Source organism: Tetrao urogallus (genome assembly GCF_951394365.1).
Source record: "Tetrao urogallus genome assembly, chromosome: 16".
NCBI classification, from domain to species: domain Eukaryota; kingdom Metazoa; phylum Chordata; class Aves; order Galliformes; family Phasianidae; genus Tetrao; species Tetrao urogallus.
The window spans coordinates 8,934,835-8,959,849 of NC_136829.1; the positions used below are offsets into that span (position 1 = coordinate 8,934,835).

General features: G+C 44.8%; 1 protein-coding gene across 1 annotated transcript in view; it reads left to right on the forward strand.

Annotated features, from left to right (window-relative positions):
* Positions 1-24,355, forward strand: part of COL9A3 (collagen type IX alpha 3 chain) — a gene marked incomplete at both ends in the record, with an annotated part of 31,237 nt that extends 6,882 nt beyond the window's left edge. The window contains 28 exons of the mRNA XM_079543495.1: positions 296-349; positions 3,779-3,814; positions 4,991-5,014; positions 5,463-5,516; positions 6,174-6,227; positions 6,947-6,988; positions 8,333-8,389; positions 9,001-9,054; positions 9,525-9,578; positions 10,115-10,168; positions 10,934-10,987; positions 11,576-11,629; positions 12,236-12,289; positions 12,583-12,636; positions 13,283-13,336; positions 14,096-14,140; positions 14,755-14,808; positions 15,052-15,105; positions 16,438-16,491; positions 17,137-17,208; positions 19,378-19,413; positions 20,346-20,390; positions 20,937-20,969; positions 21,089-21,235; positions 21,854-21,908; positions 22,490-22,672; positions 22,869-22,946; positions 24,180-24,355. Of these exons, the coding sequence (XP_079399621.1) occupies positions 296-349; positions 3,779-3,814; positions 4,991-5,014; positions 5,463-5,516; positions 6,174-6,227; positions 6,947-6,988; positions 8,333-8,389; positions 9,001-9,054; positions 9,525-9,578; positions 10,115-10,168; positions 10,934-10,987; positions 11,576-11,629; positions 12,236-12,289; positions 12,583-12,636; positions 13,283-13,336; positions 14,096-14,140; positions 14,755-14,808; positions 15,052-15,105; positions 16,438-16,491; positions 17,137-17,208; positions 19,378-19,413; positions 20,346-20,390; positions 20,937-20,969; positions 21,089-21,235; positions 21,854-21,908; positions 22,490-22,672; positions 22,869-22,946; positions 24,180-24,355 (1,785 nt within the window). The remainder of the gene's footprint in view (positions 1-295; positions 350-3,778; positions 3,815-4,990; positions 5,015-5,462; positions 5,517-6,173; positions 6,228-6,946; positions 6,989-8,332; positions 8,390-9,000; positions 9,055-9,524; positions 9,579-10,114; positions 10,169-10,933; positions 10,988-11,575; positions 11,630-12,235; positions 12,290-12,582; positions 12,637-13,282; positions 13,337-14,095; positions 14,141-14,754; positions 14,809-15,051; positions 15,106-16,437; positions 16,492-17,136; positions 17,209-19,377; positions 19,414-20,345; positions 20,391-20,936; positions 20,970-21,088; positions 21,236-21,853; positions 21,909-22,489; positions 22,673-22,868; positions 22,947-24,179) is intronic.
* Positions 24,356-25,015: the final 660 nt, after the last annotated feature.

Consider the following 25,015-nt stretch of genomic DNA (forward strand, 5'->3'; position numbering starts at 1 on the left):
CAGCGTATTTTCTTCTACTTCAGGCTAAGAGGAAGCATTGAGGCAGCTTCTACAGCTAAGCTGGGGGACAGCAACTCAGTAAACTCCAACAACAAGATCTCTTGGTGGTGTTCATCTGTACTTAAAATGCATAGGGTATTTGCTTCTGGTCTTCTGTTTAACTGCAGAGGGAACTGAAGAGGTTGGGCTTTCCTGAAAGTTTGGCATGCAGGTGGTACATGACAGTGACAGGAGTTTCCTACAGCTCTTGTTTCTGTGTTTCTCTGTCTTTACGTTTATTCTTGTATTTCTACAGGGTTTAACGGGAACTGATGGCCCTCCTGGCCCAAATGGGCCTCCAGGAGACCGTGTGAGTACCACATTGCATCCCCAGTGCCTTGAAATGGAGCTCTGTCTTTGCTTACATTGATGACTCCTCCTACCTTTGTGAATTGGTGACACTGGGGAATTGATGATGGCGGGTTATTTATCTGTGAACCCTTCAGAATGCTTAGACCTTTGAAACGAAGACCCAAATGGTTTTTCTGTAGGTGCAAGGCATGGGATCCATCTTTCTTTCACATGATTTTGAATGAGCTTTGGATAGTTTTAGTGCAAATACCAGTGCAGAACATCTCCTGTGGTATTTTGAGCATCCAAAAAAGCAATCTGTAGACTTAAAGCATTTATCAAAGTGAAGCTCTTTGGGTCTTTATTTTCAGGCTGATTTTGCAATTATGGATATAATTACATTAGATGTTCAAACTTTTGCCTTTTGTTAATTCTGAGGCTGTCCATGTGGTTGATGTTATTAGCTGCTTTGGAATAAATTTCCCTGGTTGATATAGAAAGAAAAAAAAAGGTACTTCTTATGTATTATGGCTCTGCTGAAGGACACTACAGGGAGAAAAGGCTGTCTGTGATGCTACAGGTGTCCTTCAGGTCATCTATAATGGGGCCAGAAAGATATGTAGGCTTCCGTTATGACACTGGGAACACAGCATAGGTGAGCCATTCAGCACAGATTTTACCCAGCACGGCCATCCTCCTCTCTTCTATCACAAGCCATTACGGGTTGTTACGAGCTGGTCCACAGTTCTCTTGAACTTGGGGCTGCAGTGATGGGCTCAACACAGATTGCAGTGTGCAGAGGTTAAAAAAAAGAAAGTGGTGCTGCTGGCAGACCTCTCCAGCATGTTCAGTATTTCTCAATCTATATATATATTTTTTTGATATATATATATATATATATTTTTTTTTTTTTTTGCCCTAGAGACTCAACCAAAGCACAAAACTCTGAGTTGTCTCAGTTAAAGCAATGGGTGGTAGAGCCATGTGTCTTTGATACACTCTTCTTCCTTTCCCATGTGCAAGGCAAAATTAGCTTGGCCTCTGGGAAAGTTGAACCCAAGCATCCTGATCACAGCTCTGAGCTTCTATTCATCAGCACTGCACTAAACATCTTGCATCCTGCACTCTTCTTATGATAAACCTGTCTCCCCAGAGTCGCTTCTCAGACTGTGATGAGGCTTCAGGAAACTGAGCTCTGATTTTTGAAATAGAAATGTTAAGGAGCACACAGAAAACCGTGAGATTCTGTTCCCCTGTTTCACGTTCAGTGGTAACATTTGGCCATGCCTACTTTAGCTTATGAAGTCTGAGTTAGCAGGGTAATGGAGCAGATAATTCCTGGGCACCAGAACTTCCCCTCGAAGTATTTGGTAGGAGCGCACAAACAGTGTTCTAGCACACAGAGTTACTGTAACTTTGTGTTCTGATTCGACATGATTTCCCCTGTCTCTTAACTCAGTCTGTCAGCACGGGGCAAACTTGGGGCATGTTGTCACTTATGGGGGTTTTTCGAGGTCAGTGATCTGTCTGGAAAATCATTTTAATTGGACTAATAAAAGCCTGCAAAAAGAAAAGAAGCTCTACAAGCCCTATCACTCTAAAAGGGCAGCATGGTTATCCTGACTTTCTTTCTTTTGCACACGTTTAAGAAGGCAGCTGGGTCCTATGGGAATCACTGAAAGCAGCAGATGTCCATTGACTGCTGTGGGATTGAATACACGTGTAGCACTATGCCTTGTTATGAATAGACACGTATTTCTGAACTGAAGTGCCTGAGAGTGAAGTTGTTTGGCAAATGGAAGTGGGCTCCTGGGTGGTTGTTTTTAGCTGTGCATTATTTATTTATGAGCTCATAATGCCATATTAATCAAGAATTTCCTGCTCTCAATAGTTGTGTATTCATAAAGTGTATGGATTTAAAATGGAAAATCAGGGTAAGATTGTTTTCAATAGAGAAAGAACATTGTTATCAGGAGAATGAGTTGAGTCAGTGTTATTAAAGTAGAGGTGTAAATTAGAGTTTTTCATTAAGATTTAATGGAGTCACATCAGCTTGCTCAGGGGCTCGGTGATTCATGACTGCACCAAAAATGTTCACCACTGACTGTTCCACCCCACGCCCTCGATATTAGGGAGGGGAAAAGACCAGCACTTGGTACTTTGAGAACAGTGGCAAAGCAGAAGGGGCCTGTCCAGCTTTTTTGTGTGTGTGGGAGCAAGATTAAGGGTGTAAATCACCCTTAAGGAGTCTACCTTAAGGGTGTAGATGCTTGAAATTCTGTGGTTTTTTTTACAAGGAGAGATCTCAGCTCATCCCATAGGCTCTGGTGTACAAAGACTTCAGCCTAAAGAGAAAAGTGACCGGGTGAAAACCAGAGTAACCTGCAAGAAAAATGAATGAGCTGACATCTGCAGCAGAGCTGATTTTGATTGGATTACACTCCTCCCCTCCCAAGGCTATTCTTAATGAGGCACTCGGGTCCTCATATCTTTCTCTTCAGATTTAACAAGTGAAAACATTTCTAATCTCATTTGGTACGCCCAACATTATAAGGAAGGCTGCAGTCATCCTTGGGATCACAGTGAGCAGCCATGTGCTGGGATGCTTTCCTGGTTCCTGGTCTGCCCATCTGCCATATCACTGTGGCCCTAGGGATGGATATGACTTATTTCCAGCTCAGGAAATCATTCCCCAAATGTGTTTGGTAGAGCATCCTGAGAACTTTTGGAAAGCAGGTTTAGTCAGTCCAGCTGGTGAGAGGCTGAGGAAGGCTCTGCAATGCAGCAGAAGGGTTGAGAGTAAGCTGACTAGCTCATCATCTTTAGTTAAGCAAATTTTGTTTCAGCAATTTCAAGAGTGATTCGAGTCTAAGACATAAGCTTGACTAGAGTTTGGTGATCTTAAGAGGAAGAATGCAAATGGCAAAAAGGAGATTGGGAATTGATTCGCCAAGGAAATCAGTGAGAAGGCAGAAGCCGCCCCATCAAAACCTTTGCCTGCAGGGAGATGCGTGATGTGATAATATACACTGGAACAAATCCAAATCATGTAAATGATTCCAGATAATTTCATCACTGGACCTACATCATGAAAGTACTATGAATGAGAATATTTCAATGAATGAAATTACAGTTTGTGAATGTTTAGATGTTCATAGGCAACAAATAGGGGAGGAAGTTTTTGGGGCAAGTTCAGAGCTTAGCTCCCTACTATCTTAGAATATTGTTCAATCAAGTAATTTATAACAACAGGATCATCATTACCCATAGGTTTCTGTCCTTGTACCTGTAAATTTGGCTGAGCATCCCCAACTGTGTGCTGTTTCTATCCGTCGCTGCTGGAGTTTCCAAGCAGAGTATTATCAGGCAGAGCAGACATTGATATCTATCTGATATGGGAGTTTTTGATTGACCTGCTAATTTGCACTTTGTTGTTTTATTCCTGTAGGGTGCGTTAGGACCTGCTGGGCCACCTGGACCAGCTGTAAGTAACTCCCAGATCTTTGCATGTAAGGGTGGTGGTCATTGTATGCCAGAGTCTGCCCTGAGAGAAGGGGGGGAAGCCAAGAGATCTAAACCTGAATGAGTGAAAATATCATTTTAAGTAGTTAAGTGCCTGTGTTTGAGCTTTTCTGGGGACGTGGAGCCTGTTCTTAGTCTCAGAGATGTTATAAAGTCACCTGACTTGGGATGAAGACTAACATATCAAACCTTCCATCAGATAACATCTTTTGTGTTGTGTAAGTAAATGAAACAGACTTTCATGCATCATAATATTTTGCTGCACAAGCATCACTGGCTATTCTGTGCTCATTTTGAACTATGTATTGCTATGTTAAACTTCTCAGTATCTACAGGCAAGTCATATTTAGCTTTGATGTCTATATTGTTAGAATAATAGAAGAGTCATGCTAAGTTCATAACGACCAGAACTGATGTCTCTGTAAACAAAACCCCCTTAAATCTTTTCCATCAAATCAAGTGGTAACTGTATATCCATATTTAGCATCAAGCCTAAGGGTGTCTGAATTCAGCTGCTGTTGCATCTACAAAGACACTCAATTAATGCTAAGCAAGCTAACACCCTTCCCCAGCAATTATCAGTATCTCTGTTTCTTCATGAAGCTGAGCTCAACTGCAGAGCTTGCTATGCAGATTCGAATGCCATCAGCAGATGTAAGCCCTGCCCAGACGTGGCAGCACGACTGCATAGGTGCTCATTTTGTTGGATGGCCACAGCTAACTCAGTACCCCCACTTCCCTGACCCACGCCTGGATCTCACAGCACAGCACAGCCAGCGGGTGCCAGCTGAGGTCTCAGAAAGCAAACAAATGTTTGAAGATAGGGAAAGCAGATGAATAAGTTAGAATGTTTTCTTCATAAATGTCCCTGTCCCACTACCGTGTCACTGCTGTATGTGGCTTTAATTAGAGATGTCTCGTAGGTAACAAGGATGTAAAGGGAATACAAATTACTAGAGGCAATAAAAGGATTCATTAAGACTCTAGCTGTGTTCTGATTATGAATTGCAGTAAGTGGGGGCAGGAGAGTGCTGTGAAAACTGAAAGGAAAATTAAAATTAAGCAGCATTTTCTGAGGTGCTGCTCCTCCTGTTACATGTTCATTTTTTAAGTGATCTCTTTCAAATGTTGTTTCCAGGGTAAAGGACTACCAGGACCTCCAGTAAGTAATGAGATTCTTTTTCAAAAAAAAGAGGTTTAAATTACTATATAAGAGATGGATATGGAGTCCTGCAGGTTGGCAGCTTTGTGGACCATTTCTGTGTATCCATACCCTAATGCAGCTGATCACTGCTGTTGATTCGAGGCAGAGCAGCCTTGGCATTGCTGGAAGTGGCCATTTCTGGAGCAGCAGCTTTGGTTCAGCAGGCTCTCAGAGTGCCTCAGAGCCGAGTCAGCGTGGGGCAGATGTTGGCAATGTGTGGCAATGCTAATAGAAAACTCTATGGGAAGGTGGAGCAAGAAGAAAGAAGTGCACTGGCAAACCAGTTGATGGGTGCGGGGCTGGCAATTCTCTGGGTGACAAATGAATACAGCCAGACTGTTTGCCCCTGGGCTTTGGCAGCTACCCAAGGTCACCAAGGTGTAAGACTTTTTATTCTGTTCAACAGGGGCCTCCAGGACCCAGTGGACTTCCAGGTGGAAATGGATTTCGGGGTCCTCCTGTGAGTTTTTCCCACTTGTCAAACATGCCACAACTACAGAAGAGTAAAGTTGATTTCTGTTTTCTTACTCTGTTCTGGAAGCATGATGCACGAGGCACTGCAAGCTCTACAAATGCACATGGGCAATGCTATCCCTTGTATCAGCTTGTGTAGGGTCAGCCTTGTCAACAGTGCAGTGCTTTGGTGTGCAGCTGCTTGCAGACAGATCTTTTACCAACAGTGAGTAACAGCAAAAGAGCAGTCAGTGCCACGAGAAGAGAGATCTGCCCCTTTGGCATGTGCTTCCAGCACCCTCAATAAGAAGCTGTTGAGCAGAAAGAGTCTAAATGGAGGGAGCCCATTCTGTAGAAGCATACCATCATGTTTGGATGCCCATGGCTCCACTGGACAGGAGAGGTACAGAGCCAGTAGAAGCAGGGGTGTAGATACAGAATATATTCTTCCATCCTACTCCCAGTGCTTGCACACGCATCTGTTATTCTCTTGATAGCACCAGAATTGTCTGCAGACAGAAAGGTGCCATTTAGGCTTATTTGAGATACCTTGCCTCACATTCACAAATCTGCAGTGGCATTTGGTAGCTGTCCTTTCTCTCTCTTCATGGTTTTGTCTAAATTGTTAAGAAGATAAATTCTTGATATTTTTTTCTCTTTTTAGGGGCCTTCTGGTCTGCCAGGATTCCCAGGGCCTCCTGGGCCACCCGGACCTCCCGTAAGTTGAGAGTTGTGAATGAATGTGAGAAACTTCCCATGGGGAGTCTACAATTTTCATCTTGCTGCCAGAATGTGTGTGTTTTATTTGCTGCAATTACCACGAGCACTCCCTCTCTGGGCTGAGTTTCAGCAACCTGTAAACACTGCGCCCCGGGGAGAGCAGTGACTTCACTAGCTGCTCTTAAATGTGTGGATCATTTCCTGTTTGTTTATTATTTGTTTTGTTTGCTGCTTGCACGTCTCTTGAAGATAAAATGTGTGCCTGTCTGGGAGCCCCTGCCACAAGCAGATTCCCACAGGAGCCCAGATTGTTGGAGTGTGTTCTTGTTGTGCCAGCGAGGGGTCTTGAAACCAGCAAGACTTAGCTTGGCTGAGTTTCTTTGGAAGGTCAGGCTGGCCCCAGATTGGCCTTCCCCCAGTCCCTAAAGAGGGCCAGGTACAGCTGCTCTCCTGAAACTGCTGCCCTCATGGCCCGAGGCTCGAGGACCTCTCCCAGACTAACCTGTGCATCTCCAGTTCGAGTCTGCCATGTCCATTTTGAGGACATGCAGCTCATAACTAACACTCTAGGTTCAGGGGCTGTTTCACACCATGTGGCAAGGCATCTGCCCTGTGCTAATTCGGCCAAGCAGGATTTGTAAGGTGCGTTTTCTGGAGATGATGTTTCTTCATTTGTTTGCCTAGATTTGCTTAAAGACCACTTTTTATGAATTTCAGGGTCTTGCAGGCATCATTCCCGAAGGTGGTGGGGACCTTCAGGTAGGTTTGTCTTGATGTAGCATGAGAATATTTTTGCTGGCATACTTGGAGGAAGGTCAACGTGTGCCATTCAGACCTGCAGACATAGGTCTAGCATGCTGCCATATTGCAGGAAGTGTAAGTGTTGACTGAGGAGGTGTTTGTAAGACTGCAGTGTTCTTGCAAGGAGGTAGATAGATCAGCGCTGATTTTTTCACACGATCTTTGCTTTCCAGTTTGCTTCCCAAATGCAGGTTTTGCATACATCCTTCCTCTACAAAACAACTTTAGCATTTGGCAAGTGGGAACAGATTTTCATGCATCTGTTTCCAATCCTGGTTTGCAAGAGAAAGGGTTGTGCGTGTTGCACTGTTTATTTCTACGGATGATGGCATGGAGCTCCTTTGGGCATATGCTTTGTTTAGACTTTCTTTCTTTATGAGAACGCCTTGATTCCTTTCTTTCAAGGGAATGAAGGGAGTGTTAAGCCCACGAGCATGGAAGTGACATTTCCAGATTTCACAGCTGTTGTTGTGACAACATCTCTGGTTTCTTAATTGGCATGCCCCAAAAAACTCAGAGTCAGTTTAGACTACCTTATGGCAATTCGCATGGAAGTTAATAGGAAAGGATACTATTTCTGCCATTTTAATTTAAGTTACACTGTGGAATATACCCGAAAACTAAATTCTTGTCACGTAGATGTAGCCTGAAGTTTTATTAAAAGAAAAAATAAATAAAATAAAAGCTGCAGAAGAAAATACTGTTCATAACAATCCAGTTCTTAGAGAAAGGCTTTTGGAACCCCCATTAAATTTTTATCTGTGCTCTGATTCATTCCCACTCAAGCTAGAGTCCCCACCAGTGGCTCAGGCAGACATAGACACCCGCAGGCACCAGCTTGTTGGTATTGGGGTTAATTTGGTGTTCATCCCCTTCTGATAAGCCTTAAGGCTTGCCTTTGTTTCAGTTAGGTGAGGTGCCTCATGGAAATCAATAGGGGTCAATGCGTGCATGGAAATGTTCCTAATGATTTCTAAGGTATCTGTGCTGCTTTGCTGAGGACCTGTGGTTCTCCATTATTTCTGGATAGCTGTCAGCCCTCAGAATTCCTCATGCAAGCATGCTCTGAGTGAAACTGACCAAGCAGAAATCATTATTTTGTGGGTTGCTATGGGCCTGAGAACCTGTTTTAGGACCCCTTTCCCATAGGGAAATGCCACTGAACATGTTATGGTATGAGTGAGTTAATGGATTTAGAGCCACACCTGCTTCCAGACATGGCCCTTTCCTTTACTAATGAAACCCACTTCCATGGATGCACTGTGTGCATTCACTAACCCAGAGTGCTCCTGTTTCTTGCAGTGCCCAGCTCTGTGCCCACCGGGTCCTCCTGGTCCTCCAGGAATGCCAGGCTTCAAGGTAAGAAAAATGCTATCTGCAGTGACAAAGGTTCTCCCAAAACAGATGTCACTGTGAACCCCAGGCAGCTTTCTGTTTACTTGGTTGTGGTACCTAAATTCTAGGTTGCAGCCCTCAGGAAACCACACTCAGTAGTTAAACTTCTCTTTCTGTGCCCCCTACTCCAGTGTGAATTCTGAAGAGCAGATGCACTCCAGCAAGCCCTGTGATGCAGGTGTTAAAGATGACTTAAACAAAAAAGAGAGGCTAAAAATGTGGAAAATGGTTTTCAGAAACATCTCAGCCCCGTGTTCAGAAATGATGGAGCTGAGTTCTGCTGACTGACTGTAACTGAGAATTGCACCTGGACACCTGTAGCCTGTTCCCCATGCAACTCAAGTCTGGGTATTTCCTGACACAAGGTCTGTTTTGACGGGGTGATGCCAAGCAAGACTGACAGGAACAGGGCAGGACTGGCTGGCTCCAGAACTCACCTGAATTTTCACATGTATATGTATTATTTCCCTGGTTCTTTCCATTGTGTGGATTTAGGTCTTGAAGTTATCTGATAAAATTTGAGTTCTGTAACAAGACTGTACTGGAATTGGGGTAACTTGAGCTCTTATTTCTAGGGACACACTGGTCACAAAGGAGAACCTGGTGAAATAGGCAAAGAAGGAGAGAAGGTAAACTTCAATCTGAGGGGTGGGGAGGGACTCTGGCACTTAAAAACACCACAGTAAAGAGTTCTATTGAGGAGACAGGGAGATGTAAGGCAATGAGCTGAACAGCAAAGGGAAGTTATGCCTGAAGTCTAATTGCTTCTGTTGCTCTGCATGTATGTCTGTGTGCTACTACTTCAAGGAGATTCATCTTCCCAATAATCTTCTTGTTAAGATCAGCTCCATAAGTTAATGCTATTGTTTCGTATGCAGGGATGTCAGCTCAGGAAAAAGCCGTGCATTGATCATTCGGGTAAACTCCTGGCTGATGGAGTGTTCTTGCACGTAGAAGAAATTGCAGATGATGTAGAAGCAAAACCTGCAGCAGAAATGTGGGTAGAAGAGAGCTCAGGAAGGAATAGGATGGGAAGGTACTGGCTTTGGGGGCAGGCTCATGTGGCCTCTGCTCTTCCTAATTAATTTTTCTCTTCCAGGGCAGCCCTGGCCCTCCAGGTCCTCCAGGCATCCCTGGCAGCGTTGGCCTGCAGGTAACACCTGCTCTTCAGACTGGTTCCTTTTTGCTTTGAAACTGAATGCTGCCATTGATCATTTCACATTACACAGGCAGTTCTTGCCTCTATAAAAAAAAAATGAGAAAATTACTGGGGGGGAAGAAAAATAAAAGTAAAATCATATTAAATTGACAGAGCTTTAGTTCAGGTCTTGGTTTTGGCACCTCACCTTGGATGTAACATCCAAACAAATAGCCTCTGTCTGATAGAGCCCTGGATGCTTTGCCCCTTTCTGATGCTGAGTGCTGGGATGGCTTGACAGCCTGGCAATTGGGCTGGAGAAAGCAGGCAGTCTGAAAGCTTGGCCACATGGAGTATCTCCACTGTGTCACTTACTCTGAGGTCATCTCTGAAGGGGGAAGGATCATTTTTGTGCAACAGGAGACTGAGTTTTCTGCCATTCCCTGGAGTTTCTTAAGGTCTTTTGTGTTGATGAACTGCCGTGCCATTCTGTTTCATCATTTTGTGTTTTATCAGCAATTGGGCTTTAACTGATTTGTTTTCTTAATTAGGGCCCAAGAGGACTAAGAGGTGTCCCTGGTCCAATGGGTCCAGCTGGTGACAGAGTAAGAAAAACTTTGATTTCTCTCCCTCCACCATTGATTTGTGCCATGTGAAGTCCTGATGGCAGGTGCCCATTTATCTTTAATGAAGACCACTGGGGAACCCATAGAGATGCAGATTGCAGCCCCTTTCCTGCACACCCACTGAACAAAACAACAGAACAAAACAAGGGCAGAAGGAATCTGCATACCTGGGGGATTGGCAGGATCAGGCCTGGTGTTGATTGAAACATTCAGACAGGGACAACCTGCTGCCTTTGCAGGACTGACAGCATTAAAGAATCTTGGAAGAAAAACAAACAACTGAGAAATCTATCACGAATATTTCTCTTTCTGTTCTCTCTTTCTAAAAAAGAGTCAAAGGACTGCTGATGAGCAAAGATTTTCAGGATGTGGATTCTCTTCAATGAGAATGAGGTCAATATCTCATCATGGCTTTGGAAGCTCACCAGTGTCCCCTGACCATTGTCTTAGAGGCTGAATGGTTTTGAGTCTGATTAAAATCATGCATTGATTTAGGAACGAGAGCAAGATATCGAGGCTGTGAATGATATCAGTGTGTTGCAAACATAATGATGGGGAGATCCGGAGTAAAAACCTGCTTGTCCAGAGAGGGATCTTTTTGCAAGTCTGTATTACAAACTAGTAAGAGATATGAGGTAGCTTTTCAGGGTTTTTTGTGTTTTCTGAGACTGTGGGATGAGGTAGGGATATTGTTACTTCCCCTCTGCCAAGAGCAGCATTAGAATGATGTGTTTTTCTTTGCAGGGTGACATCGGTTTCAGAGGGCCGCCTGGAATCCCAGGACCTCCGGGCAGAGCTGTATGTGCTGCTTTGTGGCCTGCCTTCCACAGCCAAAGCCTAATGTTTGTCCTTTCTGAGCAGAGCTTTCCACTGCCAACTCCAGCAGATTATTCCCATCACTTTTTTCCCTCCTGTTAAAGCAGTGCCATTTCACCTGACCCAGATCTTACAGTGTCTTTCCCTCTGTCGTGCCTTGTGCCTATTCTGTAGACTTGCCTGTGGATAGAGCCCTGTATACCCATCTTAGTGTGCCCAAATGCAAGACCAGATCTTCATCTGCAGAATTATGGCCTCTGAGAGCATTTTCCATTAGTTCTTCTCCTACGCTGTTTCTGGTGAAAGAAAATGTTTCATTAAATGAAGGGGAAGACTGTCTCTGCCCTGAGGGATTGCTTGCAAAGTCCTTGCTGCAATTCACCCCTGTGTCAGGAATTACAGAGTGTAACAGAAAGTGCAGCCCAGCTCCTAGGGGAGCGTGTACACTGTACACTCACACCTCTGCTAATGCTTGCAAACAGCAGAAAAAAACCTTCATCGTTTCCACTCTGGAAGCATTAGTCTTTGAGAGCGATGAGAATTCTTAATGCTTTTCCCCTTTTGTCTTAGGGAGACCAAGGAATCAAAGGACCTCAAGGATTCAGAGGGCCCAAAGGCGATACTGTAAGTGTAGTAAAACCTCCGTCCCCTTCAGCGTTGGACGTGACATTCAGAGCAGTCTGTCTGACAGCTTTATTAGAGCTTGTCCCCTTGGTTTGCTTTTTTTTTTCCGCTGTCCGTTTCTAAAACACAGTAGAATTTGAGAGCCTGTTTGTTACTGGCTGAGGAGCTGTTGCAGGGAGATGGCGTGGTAGGGGGTAACTGGCCATCCTGCCTTGGAGGAGGTTTTGCTCTCAGTGCTGTTTTCTGATGTTTTATCTAATTATGTCTACAAAAAGGGGATAATTGTTCTTATGCATTCTTCTAAAGTACTGCAGGCACTGTGAATAGCAATTAATGGTAGGGATGTGATCTCGTATCTCCATCACTTGAAACAATCAGGAATTGTCTCAGGCACTGCAGCCAGCACTGGCTCACATTTCTGGTGCTTGCTGAAGTCAACTATATGAACAAGACAAGAGTTGGTGCAAACTGAATGAAATATCCCCGCAGAGTCTGAATATTGTCGTGGTTTACTGATGGTTCATCAGGGCATAACACAGGATTTATAAGGGTAGATATAAGGATTTTATAAGGGTGGATAACACAGGATTTATTGTTGATTTCTAGGGTAGACCCGGACCAAAAGGAAACCCAGGGGCTCGTGGGCTCATAGGAGAACCTGTAAGTCAATTAAGGAGGATGTAAGTCTCTCTGTCTTGCAGATGACAAGATAAAACATGATAGGAGAAATCTTGCATCCTAAATGCTTTGTTATCAAGCCTCTGCTCTGTGAATCTGCATAACCTTCAGTGTAATCCTGGTTAGACCAGACTCTCGCGTTGCTCTTAATGACAAATCTCCTGGTTTCCTAGTATAACTGGAGATCCCACTGCCCAAAGGTTCTTTGTTGTAAATGTGTTTTGTGACCCCGATATCTGCCTTGTAACCTTAAGCTGCACTGTATGTGATTGTAGGGCATACCTGGCAAGGATGGACGGGACGGGGCTCCTGGACTCGATGGTGAGAAGGTTTGTAAAGTCCTACTTACACACTGTGCAGGAAAGACTTCTGTTGCTGCCCCGTGGGTGTTGCAAAGCTTCTGATTCTTGTCAAGGAAAAAACACTACTGGAAAGCTTTTGCTTTTAGTTTTCTGACAATGTGACTAGTGAAGAAGAGGGAAATTACTTATATTAATTAATCCCAAGGAAATTCTGTAAGGAAGGAAGATGCACAGTAAGGGCCTTGCATGTATGATCTGAACTGTGTCCCTGTGCTCTGTGGTTCCTACTGGCTGGCTTTAGGCCTTCAGAGATGCACTTTTAAGAGCTGCTGACGGAGACATATGTTTGTTTTAATTGCCTACAGACAAAGTGCTGTCAGATACTCGTTGCCTGATTTTCAAATAGTGATCCCACAGCAACATTGTGCACCACGTGCTGCCAAGGAAGGAAAATCATTGGATTATGAAGGCTGGGAGCTGCAAGGGAACTTGGGAAGCACCCAGCAGCCCTTGTGTCCAGTGGGTACCCACCTCCTATGGGCACAAGGGCTCTTGGTCCTGCACACGTGGGGAGGGAGAAGATTGCAAATGCCTGTTAGGGAATGCATCTCCTCCTTGTGTCAGTTCATTTTCCAGTAGCAGAAGCTCTCTGCTAACCTCTCGATATCCACAGGGTGATGCAGCTCGTATGGGGGTTCCTGGAGAGAAGGGGCCAAACGGACTTCCTGTGAGTATGGCAGCATCGGCTGCTCGCCTCCGAGGCATTAAGGCAGCGTGGCTGGGAGAGGGGAGCTTCATGTTGTGCACTGTCTCACAAAGGGACCCACTTAATGCAAGCGGAAGTGTGATTTCCCCAACATACAGACAGGGAGCGATGTACAAAACGGGATGGGAAACATCTGGACTAGCACCAAATAGTAGTGCAGTAAAGCCCTGGCTTCTGGCCATCTGGCCTAATTTAAAATCTAAATCAGAGAGGGATTTTCTCTTTTTCATCCCAGTGATGAGCATCCCTTATGCAGGGAAGTAAAATTTGGGGTACAGTTAACCATGATTCAGAAGTGTGCTGATCCCTGCCCTATCGGTATGCATTGGCAAAGTGTTTCATGTCTCCAGTCTTCCAACCATTTACATAGAGATAAAGCATTTCTTTCTTCCTGTCTTACAAAATATCTTCAACACCTCAGGAGGGAGGTTTCCACCGTGCAAAATGTTGCTGCTGTTGCGTTATTTGTGTATTTCTCTTCTTTGCTCTAATTGTTAAGGAGAAGTGTGTGTAGAGCAGCTATTACAGTGGAGGAGAGGAAAATGGAAGGCATCATTTGCATGGTGAAAACTGCAGAAATGTAAATTCCTCCATTGCTTCAAGCAAACCACGCTTCATGTGTGACAAATCAGACTAGAATAAGTACATTTAAGAGCTTGACTGCTTCTGACACTGCTTTTTTTTTTTTTGCTTTTTTTCTTTCCTTTCTGACTTTTCCAGGGACTGCCTGGAAGAGCAGGGATTAAAGGCTCTAAAGGTGAACCAGTAAGTGAGTCAGTCTCTCTAAAGATGGGCTCTGGTGGGGAAGCCATTAACCTGCACAGCAAAAAGGTTTGGTGCCTACAGGTGTGCCCTGGGGGAGGGCTGACCCTCAGTGAGGGTGTCTGTGTTCCTGAGGAGGTAAAGCAACAGAGGTGGCCCTGCTCTTGCTGAGACAGCTGTTGTATCTGGCTCACTGAACATGTACCAGATGCGTAGGAGTCTCACCAGTCATTTACTGAAGCTCAGAAGAGAAGTGTGCCCCTTTTTGTCAAGGTCCTGAAAGCGAGGTTCATCTTGAGAAGGACTGAGCATTTCCTAGCATTATTATCTCATCTTTCTTTCTGGAGACTTTCCCCCACTACCTCAGGGGAAAAGCTTCCATGGAGCATTAGAGTAACACCTATATTACTCTAGTTATGTCCCAGCACAGGGTGTATTGGTCCCCCCATTCTTTAAATGTCCTTTGGATTTCTCTTCTTTGTCCTGAAACTGTAAAAGCTTAAAACTGTCCCCTTATTTTCTGACTCTTGTTTCTCTTCTCAGCTTGTTTCTCTAGATAGGACAGAGATGGCTCTCTGAAACTGGTCCTTAATGGAGTGTTGCTTTTTCCTCTGCAGGGCAGTCCTGGAGAGATGGGAGAGGCAGGTCCCTCTGGAGAGCCAGGTATCCCCGTACGTATCCCCATCATTTACATTTATTGTGAGCTTTGCTGAGTGTGCTTTAAACAAACTGTGAAGCTGGAGTTGATGTGCTGCTTACCTGCACAAGGAAAGCTCTCAGTAACGAGGCAGACAGACATAGTGGTCCAGTAGATTGCAGTAACCTGGGATCTGGTAAAGAGGCTTTACAGTGGGCTGGGGAGGGTGGATTTACTGCTCCAGAGTTTGCCAGGGATGACTTTGGTGTTGTTTCAGGGCGACGTTGGTATTCCTGGTGATAGAGGTCTGCCGGGACCTAGAGGAGCAACTGTAAGTATAGTGCTGCTTGTGAACCAGGTACCAAAGGAGACCTCAGGACATGCAATTAGACTCTGCCTAAAATAAATGGCCATGTTCTCTAATTGTATTGCCCTCAGGCAGTTTCAGTTAAGCTATTTCAATGCATGCTGCCACCAGCAATGTTGTCTGTCCCGGTAGAGATGCACTGCAAAACCTGAGCTATCCAAGCAGCAGCACTGCAGAGCCTGTGCACTGCAGTCCTGAGTGACAGGAGCTTAACATGTGCTACAAAGCTGGTAGCCCTGCTGGGAATCTTGTGCCAGAAAGGCACAGCGCTGCAATGCTTGAAAAGACCCCAACACTCACAACATATGGTGCAAAGCCAAAGCATTTCTCAGGTGGGAATCTGTTCTCACGTTTCTTTGCCCATGCCTGGTACTGCAGCAGTCTTATCTTGCTGTGGGTGTGAAACAAACCCAGGTACTGCGCTGTCAGTTTTCACTTCTGCTTTCTGTACTGACAGCTTTGTGAAACTTTGGGCTGAAGAGCTGAGGTCTCAGTGGTGCATGAGAAACCATTTACTGTCTTATTCCCCACCTGGTGCTACCGCTGTAGTTGAACTTGACCTTCCAGTGGTTCTTATGGACTTTTTTGTTTCCTTTCTATCCATTAATCTCATTTTGAAATCCAGAAGCCTGCAGCAAGTCTGACATGATTTCTGGTATGTGCCACTTGGAAGAAATTGAGCAGGATAATGATTTACTGTTTACATGCAGTTGCTCTTTAGATGCTCAAGGAGAGGGAAATCAGCCTTAGAAATAAACTCTATTCATAATATTTGCTCTGATGTCTGCAATTTTTCATCAAAATTGCCAGTACCACAAAAGGTATTGTGTTGTTATAGCTGAAGATCAAGTGCAATTCAGCTAATTATACTGCTGCAGGCTTACGACAGGGATGCCATAGAAGTGGAACCTGTGCTTACTTTTAATATTGGTTTCTAATTTCTGACTTGTGTTATTAGAGTTCTAACTTACACAAAATGTCCTTAAACCTGGACTATCGTGGGAGAGTGAACAGATCGTGTACTTTCATCTTTTGCTGTCACCAATCTCTACCATTCATGAGTATGATGTGTTCTTAACCACAAATTTATGCAAATAAGCATTTTTATTAATGGTAACAGTATATTAACAAGTGTCAGCAAAAACACAAACAAGCACCACTGTGATGGCTGTTCAGCAACACTGCCTCTGGGAAAAGTGTTCTGCAGCATGAAACTGCATGTTTTCTCTGTTAGATGGAGTCATTTAATGACACAGGTGAGTTACCTGAGCCTGAATCATCTCCTTACGTTTTCAGGGCCCTGTTGGTCTCCCAGGCCCCATTGGAGCCCCCGGTGTCCGAGGCTTCCAGGTCGGTGTGCAGACAAGAGTCACTTCACACACATCATGTTCTGGTTGGCTGCTGTGTTCTGCATTGTGCTCACCATTGTGTGATGGCAGCAAATGAGGGGAAGCAATGTCTTTCCACTTGCCAGGATTGGATTAACACTGTCATTAACACACTACAATAGAAAGAATGTCAGGGTGGACAAGCTGCCTGCTGGAGCTGATGTTTAGTGTTTATATCAGAAGGGTTTGAGCTTGACCCCTTGCTTCCTCCTTCACCTGGACACCTGGTATCAACAGCGAGCTCCTTTTCCCTTTTGTAGTATGGAGGACTCTCTTCTTTCTTCCTCTCCTCTCCCTTCTTGGTTTACAATCACTCCCTATCCCCAGAGAACTGGCTGAGGCGCTGTGTGCTGCCAGATCCTGGCTGTGGTTGTATTAAGAAGAAGCTGGAATGCCTTGTCAGTGTGCTTGACCAGAAATGAGAGCAGGCTGTTCTGGCTGAGCAGTCAGTAAAAGCAATGCCAACAGCAAGCAAATGGTCCCTGGGGAACAAAGGAGAGAGGAAATCCAAGGCAATGCTTTCAAACGTGAGGAGCTCTGGGGATGTCGTGCAGGGTTTCTTGTTCCTCTAGGTTGCAGCTCTCTTTTATTGCTGTTTTCCTAACAGGGTCCTAAAGGTGCCAGTGGAGAACCTGGCCTTCCTGGTCCAACTGGAATTCGTGGAGAGTCTGGTGACAGGGTAAGGAGGAGATGATGTTTGTAACTCCTTCCTGTTTGGGAGATGTGAAATCAGAGCTTAGCAGGTCCCTGACACAGAACAGCTGATGTCGTCACACCGAGTGGATGCAGACTCAGCTGCAGGCTGGCACATGGGGTCCCCCCCTCTACCCCCCCTGTCCTGCTGCTGCTGCATGCCTGAGCTGGGCCCCAAGCAGGCAGAGGATTTGTGCATCTGCCTCTTTTCTGTCTCAGCTCCTGTTCCTGCCTATTTCCCTTCCAGTACAAGAGCTCCTGCTAGTTCCAGGCAGGATGGGGATCCATCTAAGCCAGAATAGGCAACCATTGTCTCCTGCTTTGCATGTACTCCTCCTCCTCCCCACACCTCAACCCCCAACAGCAAAGGAGATTCATGCTGTCATTCAGATGCCTTGATTAGGGTTTCAGGATATTTTATTTTTAATTACAGTTTGCTCTGTGATTTCTTTCTGAACAGCACCGCAGGGCCCCGCACTTCAGAACAAATCCAACTTTTTTCTGTAAATGAATTCCTTCTCATTTAAAAGAAGGCAGCAGGGCAAAGCGAATGGCATTTGCTCAGGGCCTGCAGGAGAGCAGCAGCCGCGTGTTGGGTAGCTGCCCTGACTCCAGCTTTAAGGTGAACTTTCTGTGTCAGCGATGGATTTTACAAAGGCCCCTCTTGTGTGGGTTTAAAGAAGGCTCTCAGTGCAGCCTGAGGTGTGAGACAGGAGCAGCATTGTGACCCTGCCCACGTCCAGGGCTTTGCTGCCGTGAGAAATGCATGTTCCAGAGGGGAAAGAGGCCCTGCACAGAGCAGCGTTATCTGGAGAGCTGCTCAGGGGAAAAAAGTATTTGCTTAAGAAAAAAAAAAAAAAGATTTTATTTCTGGCTCTGAAGTTAAGTTGGTTGCTCTGAGATGTAATTGTTGATTATTTCTTAAACCCTGCAGCTCATTAACAGTTTTCTCCAGGAGAATGTGCTGTGTCAGGTCTGGGTAACCCAGGAGCTTCTCTCCTCTGTGTGCACAGCTGGCACCTGCAGTGACTTTCCAGGGTGCCTCTGCTGTTGGTGACAGCCCTGTGTGCTGTGTGGGAGAACATGAGGAGTTAGTGCAGCTTACCTTGCCTGTGCCTGCAGTCTGAAGCAGCAATAGGCAAGTATTCCTTCACAGGATTTAGGTCAAAATCAGATTCCTGGAGGTCCTGTATGCAGCATCATGAGGAATGTTGGCTGTGCTCGGTGGATAGAGGCACCCACATGAGGATGGTGCTGGGTGTGGAGCTGGCTGTCCCCAGAGCCACAAACATCACTTCTTCCTGCTGCTGGGAATTATGGCTGCAGGAAATTCCACAGTTTTGAATCAGTCTTTTCTATTTAAGCTTTTTTCTAAGGGAGAGTTCCTCTCAGGGCCCCCTTTGGTGGCTAAGATGTGTTACATTGCCATGAACTTCCATGGAGCCTCAGGACTCTGGAAAGTTGGAGGCATGGTGGTGATGTTCAGGAAAGAATATAAGGCCTCTGTCACTGGCAAGCATGAAACAGGAGTTACAGCTATAGCTATTTCTGCATTTCCACGTGCTGTTGTCTGTTTTGCCAAGAATTATTTCTTCCTTAGTAGAAATCCTCCCCCTTCTTTTTTAAATGTGTTCAGTGCTTAACTTGAGCAGAATGACGTGCCCTTATTCTGTGTCTGTCCACCTCTCAGGTTCCTCCTGTTGAGCCATCTGCAGGTCTGGTTATTAAAGAACGATCAGATTGCAGGTGCCAGGTTGATGAATGTGCTGTAGAAACCTCATCTGAAAGGCAAAATGGCTCATCACCAGGATGTATTTTATTCCTGTGGCTGTGTCATTCTGTAAACCTGCATGTGGAGGAGCACCTGACTCTAAATCTCCAAGAGAACTGATGCTCTAAAGCCTTGAAATGCCTCCTGTTGCTCTTGGGGTATAAAATGCATGGGTTGAGGACTGAGCTGCTGGCTGCAGAGTGTGCTGCAAGAGCAGCAGGATGCTTTAATTCTCTTCTTATGTCTGAGAAATGTGAATGAGCATTGATCCCTCCTACCTGGCAGTTAGGCTGACTCATTGCTGTGTGAGTGCATATGTGACACACCAGGAATTCACAAGGAAAGAACAGTTTGAACTCATGGCCTTCTTTTACTTATTCTCAGGGTCCTACTGGTGTTATTGGTGCCAAAGGTAACCAGGTAAGTGACACTGTTCTTTCTGTGATGAGTTTCCTGCAGACGAGGCATTTAAACTGTGCCAAAGGTGCACAGACTGCTTTTCCTTGCCCGGGATGTGAGTAGTCTGCAGCAGGCACCGACAAAACACTTTTTGATCTCTCTTTTTTGTGTGTGTGTGTGTGATAATGAGAGAGATGTCATCTGTTCTGATGGAAACTTATGAAATGCTGGGTTCTTGCTGTTCATTTTGCACCCACGAGGCGTGCTGCATGTGAGCTCCTTGCACACCAGCGTTTCACTGGGGCGGTCCCTGGGATCAATGCAGAGGATTCGTTGTAGCCCCAGGGCTTGGCAGCCTCGTAGCCTTGTTTATTTTATCTTTTACTCCCTGCTGTTTACTTTCATAGCTGGACTTATCTCAGTGCTGAGCTTTTTGGGATAAATTTCATTGAATATGTAAATTAGGTCGGTGCTTGACTTTGTTCTTGCAGAAAATAAGTGATGTTCCAACAGGTACTGCTTGTTCTGTTTCCAGTTTGTGTCTGTGTGGTCTCCGTTGTGTTGCTAAGTGAAAAGCCAACCTGTCCTCTGTTTGTCTTGAATTAACTTTCTCCCTCCAGCCATACAGTCATCATAACGTTGTTCATTATCTGCTCTAATTGCCGTGCAGTGAGCAAGCTTTGCTGCACAGCACTGGAGTGGTGCCAGAGCAGCAATGCACCATGGTTTGTGTTGCTTCCAGTGCCTTCCATCAAGCATCACCTGTGGCAAGGGGCATCTCTTTGTCCTCTCCGCAGGGCAGCTCCTGGGCAGTGCTTCCTCTTGGGGGCCGTGGATAATAAACTGCTAAGTGCCCCCATCTCCCTTAGGAGCTGAGGTTGTAGAGTGAACCTTCTTGCCAGTAACCTGAGTGTATTGTTAGGTGCTGTGTTAATTCTGTCATGTGCTTTCAGGGCATTGCTGGAGCAGACGGTCTCCCGGGTGACAAAGGAGAACTGGTAAGTGTCCTCAAGTTCAGTAGAATTGAATTTGAAGTAATAGAGCAACGTACAGAACTATGAATTAAGAACTAATACAATCAGTGTGTTAACCGTGCAAGTACTCCAACTGCCATCACTGCACCACTGGCTGCAAAAAGGGGACTGCAAGCCAAGCTTTCCAGCCACAGCCTTCTGGCCACAGCACTGGCCCTGCTGCTCCCTTGAGGAGGCACAGGGGAGGCGGCGTGGCCTTCACACAGCAGTGGCACATCAGCACTTGTAGCCATTTTGAGGGGCAGGTGGACATTTTTCTGTCCTTCTGTCAATTTCCAGAACTCTGCAGGCTGCCTGGGCTTGTGTTCAGCACTGGTGATCTGGTCTGGTGAGGCTGGATCTGGTCTGCAACATCCTGTTATCGTTCCTGGCCCCCTTCACTGGAGTGGCCCAGTGCATGCCATGTGCATGTTGACACTGCTTCCTAGACCTTGCAGAGTGGGAGAAAGGATTTTCAATGGACGTTTTCCATAAGATCTTTCTTTCATGTTTCCATTTTCTTTCTAACAGGGTCCCTTTGGTCCTCCTGGCCAAAAAGGAGAGGTATGTGTCAGGCACTGCGGACTCTGCCCTGTAATATTTGGCTATAAATATGCTTACTGTATCATTCAGTGATGTATCTCCTTAAATTCTAAGTGCTGCATTATTTTTCTTTATTATAGCCAGGAAAAAGAGGAGAACTGGGTCCAAAAGGTGCTCAAGGACCCAATGGGACAGCTGGAGCTCCAGGGATCCCAGGACACCCAGGGCCCATGGGCCATCAGGGAGAGCAGGGCGTTCCTGGCATCACAGGCAAACCAGGGCCTCCTGTAAGTATTGCCTGCTTCTGTGGTACATTTGTTCACTGCAAATAATGGAAGGATTGCAGGTTTTGGATGCATGTTCAGAAAAGAAGGTGGCATCCTGCATTTGAACAGTCGAAAGTAACTGCTCAGGCAAGCTAGCAGTCTTGCATCAGGAGCTCTGCAGTGGAAAAAGATCAGTGGTTTGCAGGCTTCAGAATTGCAATCCCCCCAGATGTTTACCTTGGAGAATGAATCTCATTGACATGCAGATTATCTGGCCAGTGGAATGGGCTGTAAGTTGCTGCTGTCCTTATAAAAGTGAGTTAGAAACGGGTCATTTAAAAATACAGCTCCTACTCGGTGCTCTGTCTTGGTCCAGGCTCACATTCTGGCACTTAGGTGAGGCCCAGATTCAATAGCTGCCCTGAAATGCTGGTGTTAATCTCTGCCATTTATATTGTGACACAGCTTCTAAATTGAAGCTGTCATCTTCTGAAGAGGGGCAAAAAAATCTCACTTTCATGCAGGATCCTGCGCTGCTTACTGAGCTGCTGGAAGTGAGTTTCAAGTCATGACGTAGCTGTCAGTGATTATTATCAATAATGTGATTTGTATAAAGCAGGAATTCTCTGTTAATTGCAGGGCAAAGAGGCCAGTGAACAACATATAAGAGAACTCTGTGGGGAAATGATAAACGGTGAGTTTTGCTGGGAGAAAGCAAACTTCAATTACTGTATTTGGCTGAAGATGAGATCTTGAAGGTGGGATGTCTATTGAGATTTGTTCTTTTTCATCTTAAGTAGGAAAAATACAGTGGCTGTTAATGGAAAGAAACACTTCAGAAAATTCTTGTTTGCGATGTCTTTTATTTTCTTAAAGTTAGTTTTTTTGCATGATTCTCTGGGGCAACATACAAAACGTGCTGGCAGAAGCTCTGACATCCCCTTACCCATGTCATTCAGAACCTCAGCTCCTAGCTCTCCTCTCCCCACCATGGCACATCCTCAAGGCAGGACTCCAAACAGGTGCCAGCTCCCAACAAGTGTTTTTCTTTCCCTGATATTACTGCTTTGCCTTTAGAGGTTATGTTCAGCACTGCTTGTTTCGGAGGTCTTGGTTTTTAATTAAGTATCGTTCTCCAGAATCCTTGCCGTGTTTCAAAGCGGTTTAGGAAACAGAAAATGGCATAAGGTGCCAGCAGGTTTCTGACCAGATGGCAAAGAGTGAAGATGTTAGACGTGCAGTTTTTACTGTAGGTGCTGTTATTCTGTTTTTCAGATCAAATTGCACAGTTAGCTGCTAATCTGAGGAAGCCTTTAGCTCCTGGGATGACGGGGCGCCCTGGCCCTGCTGGTCCACCAGGTCCTCCAGGAGCTAGAGGAAGCGTTGGCCATCCTGGTGCTCGTGGTCCCCCTGGGTACAGAGGGCCAACGGGAGAGCTTGGTGACCCTGGTCCCAGAGGTAAGACTGAGCCAAGCAGTTTCTGTCTTATGGCCATTGAAATCAATGACCAGCTGTACTGATTTCAGCAGAACGGATCAGTCTTTGGACAGAGTTCTAGAGGAGGGTTTTGCTTGCATCTTTTAAGATCTTAGCACTGACCTGAGGCTTTTTGATTTTACAACTCAGTGCTGAAATTGTTTATTTATGATTCCAGGTGACACTGGTGAAAAGGGAGATAAAGGACCGGCTGGACAAGGAATTGATGGGCCTGATGGTGATCAAGGACCTCAAGGTAAGCCTGTATAAATAACATAATGAGTCGTAACTAAAGTAAAAGCTAAGGACAGCTCTGCCAATTTGATCAGAGGATTCAGAATTTCTTTTCTGCAAATTAATAAGCATCTGTTAGGAAGTCTGAAAGAATATCTTGCTTACCTATTAAAGCAGCTTTCCTACTTGTGATTACATCTTCACAATGAATAAGTTACAGGCATTAAAACCAGGCTCTGCATTCACATACTGCCATAAAAACAGACTATTTATATGCCACTGTCTCTCACATTCTTCCATAAAATAATTCCATCAATAGATAAATAGCATCTTTTTATATGCTTTAGAAAATATTTTTCATATATTAAGTATTGAGGGTATTTCTCTTATTTATGAGGTTGAGTGATATCAACAGTAGACGAATTTTAACTGAACTAAAAAGGATCAGGTCTCATTTCTGTATCATAATTCAGTCAGAATGCAGGTTTAGAGATAGAGTTGTCCCTCAGGGAGACAGAAGCTCATTTTGCAGTGTTTCTAAAAGCTTGTTATTATGGGAATTAGAGTTTTATGAATTATCTTTGGCACGTGAAAGAAAAAGAATAAAAGAAAAACAATAAAAGAAAGAGCAGCCCAAGGCTGCCCAAAACCAAAACTGTTTCTGCCAATAAACAAAATGCGTTTCACCACGAGGAAAATTTTGAAATTAGACACATTATAAAGGAAGCTCCTTATCTTTAATGTCAACAAGGCGTTCTGTATTGTCACTCTCCTTCCCCTATTCAGAGTCTTAATGATGACTTTGGGACACACCATGAGTTGAAGCAGCTGAGTGCCACTGCCTCCCACGAAGGAGGGACCTGGGCTCACACAGAATCCCTTCAGCAAATGAATCAGGGACCCTACAAAAAAATCTGGTCACAAATTCTTTATTGTCCCTCCTGGTCTGAAGTAGCAGCAAAGTGGAATCCAGTTCTGCTGTGATCAGCAAGTGTTAAAGCAGACATGTGGTAACCATATTAAACACCCACCTTTAACTACACTCAGATAATTCCAGTAAACCCAAAGGTACCCTAAAAACATCCAACACACAGACTGCAGACTCAGGGTAAATTTATTTAACATCTTGTATTCAACAAGTCCGATATACAGATACTCAAAGCATTTAAGAACTTTAAAAGTTATAGATACAATTTTTTTTTAAAATGAAACTCAGGAAATATTACATGTAATGTTTTTCCCCCTTCTTGTTTAGGACTTCCTGGTGTACCTGGAATCAGTAAGAACGGGCGGGATGGAGCTCAGGGTGAACCCGGCCTTCCAGGGGATCCTGGTACTCCTGGTGCTGTTGGGGCTCAGGGAACTCCAGGCATCTGTGACACATCAGCCTGCATGGGAGCTGTCGGAGCATCGACTTCCAAAAAGTCATAAAGCAGTACAAGAAGTGGAGAAGTGACTGAATATTTAAATAAACAGTGCATTGTAAGAAAACAGACAAATCTTCCTAGTGATAAATGGACACATGTTCCTTCTGTTATTTTAAGTGGAGACTCTGACACAGTAATTCAGTTGTATGAAAAAGAAAGCATCAGATGAAAACCGTAACTAAAGATGCTTTATGAGCATTTTTTTCCTCCTCCCTCAATACTTTTCCAGAATTTTCACTTCTAAATCACCTCACCTTCTTCCCTGCCTCCCTGTGTTGAAGAGACCTGCAAGAGGAAGTGGTCCTTTTTATCATCATCTCCAAGCTGTACTAGTGCAGCTTTTCTGTACAAACGTTGTCAATTGAATTCCTCAGTGCTGCTCCACTGACTTCAGCCATGCAGGTTTGTGCACTAACATCCACGTTGTTCAGGTTTCAGGCACCTAACTGCTGCTTACAGCAGTGGAAATAAGGCATTTAAGCATCCAGTACTGTAACACCTTAACACTCTGTGCTAAGACCATAGCTGAGGTATATGCTGCCTATTGCCAGTATTCAGACTGCACCTCAGATATTTGCCCAGCCTAATAATTACTAAGCCTCTTGCAGTCCAATTCTGCAAAAGGTGTAATGTATATATTTTAATTTACAGGGGAGAGTTTTTG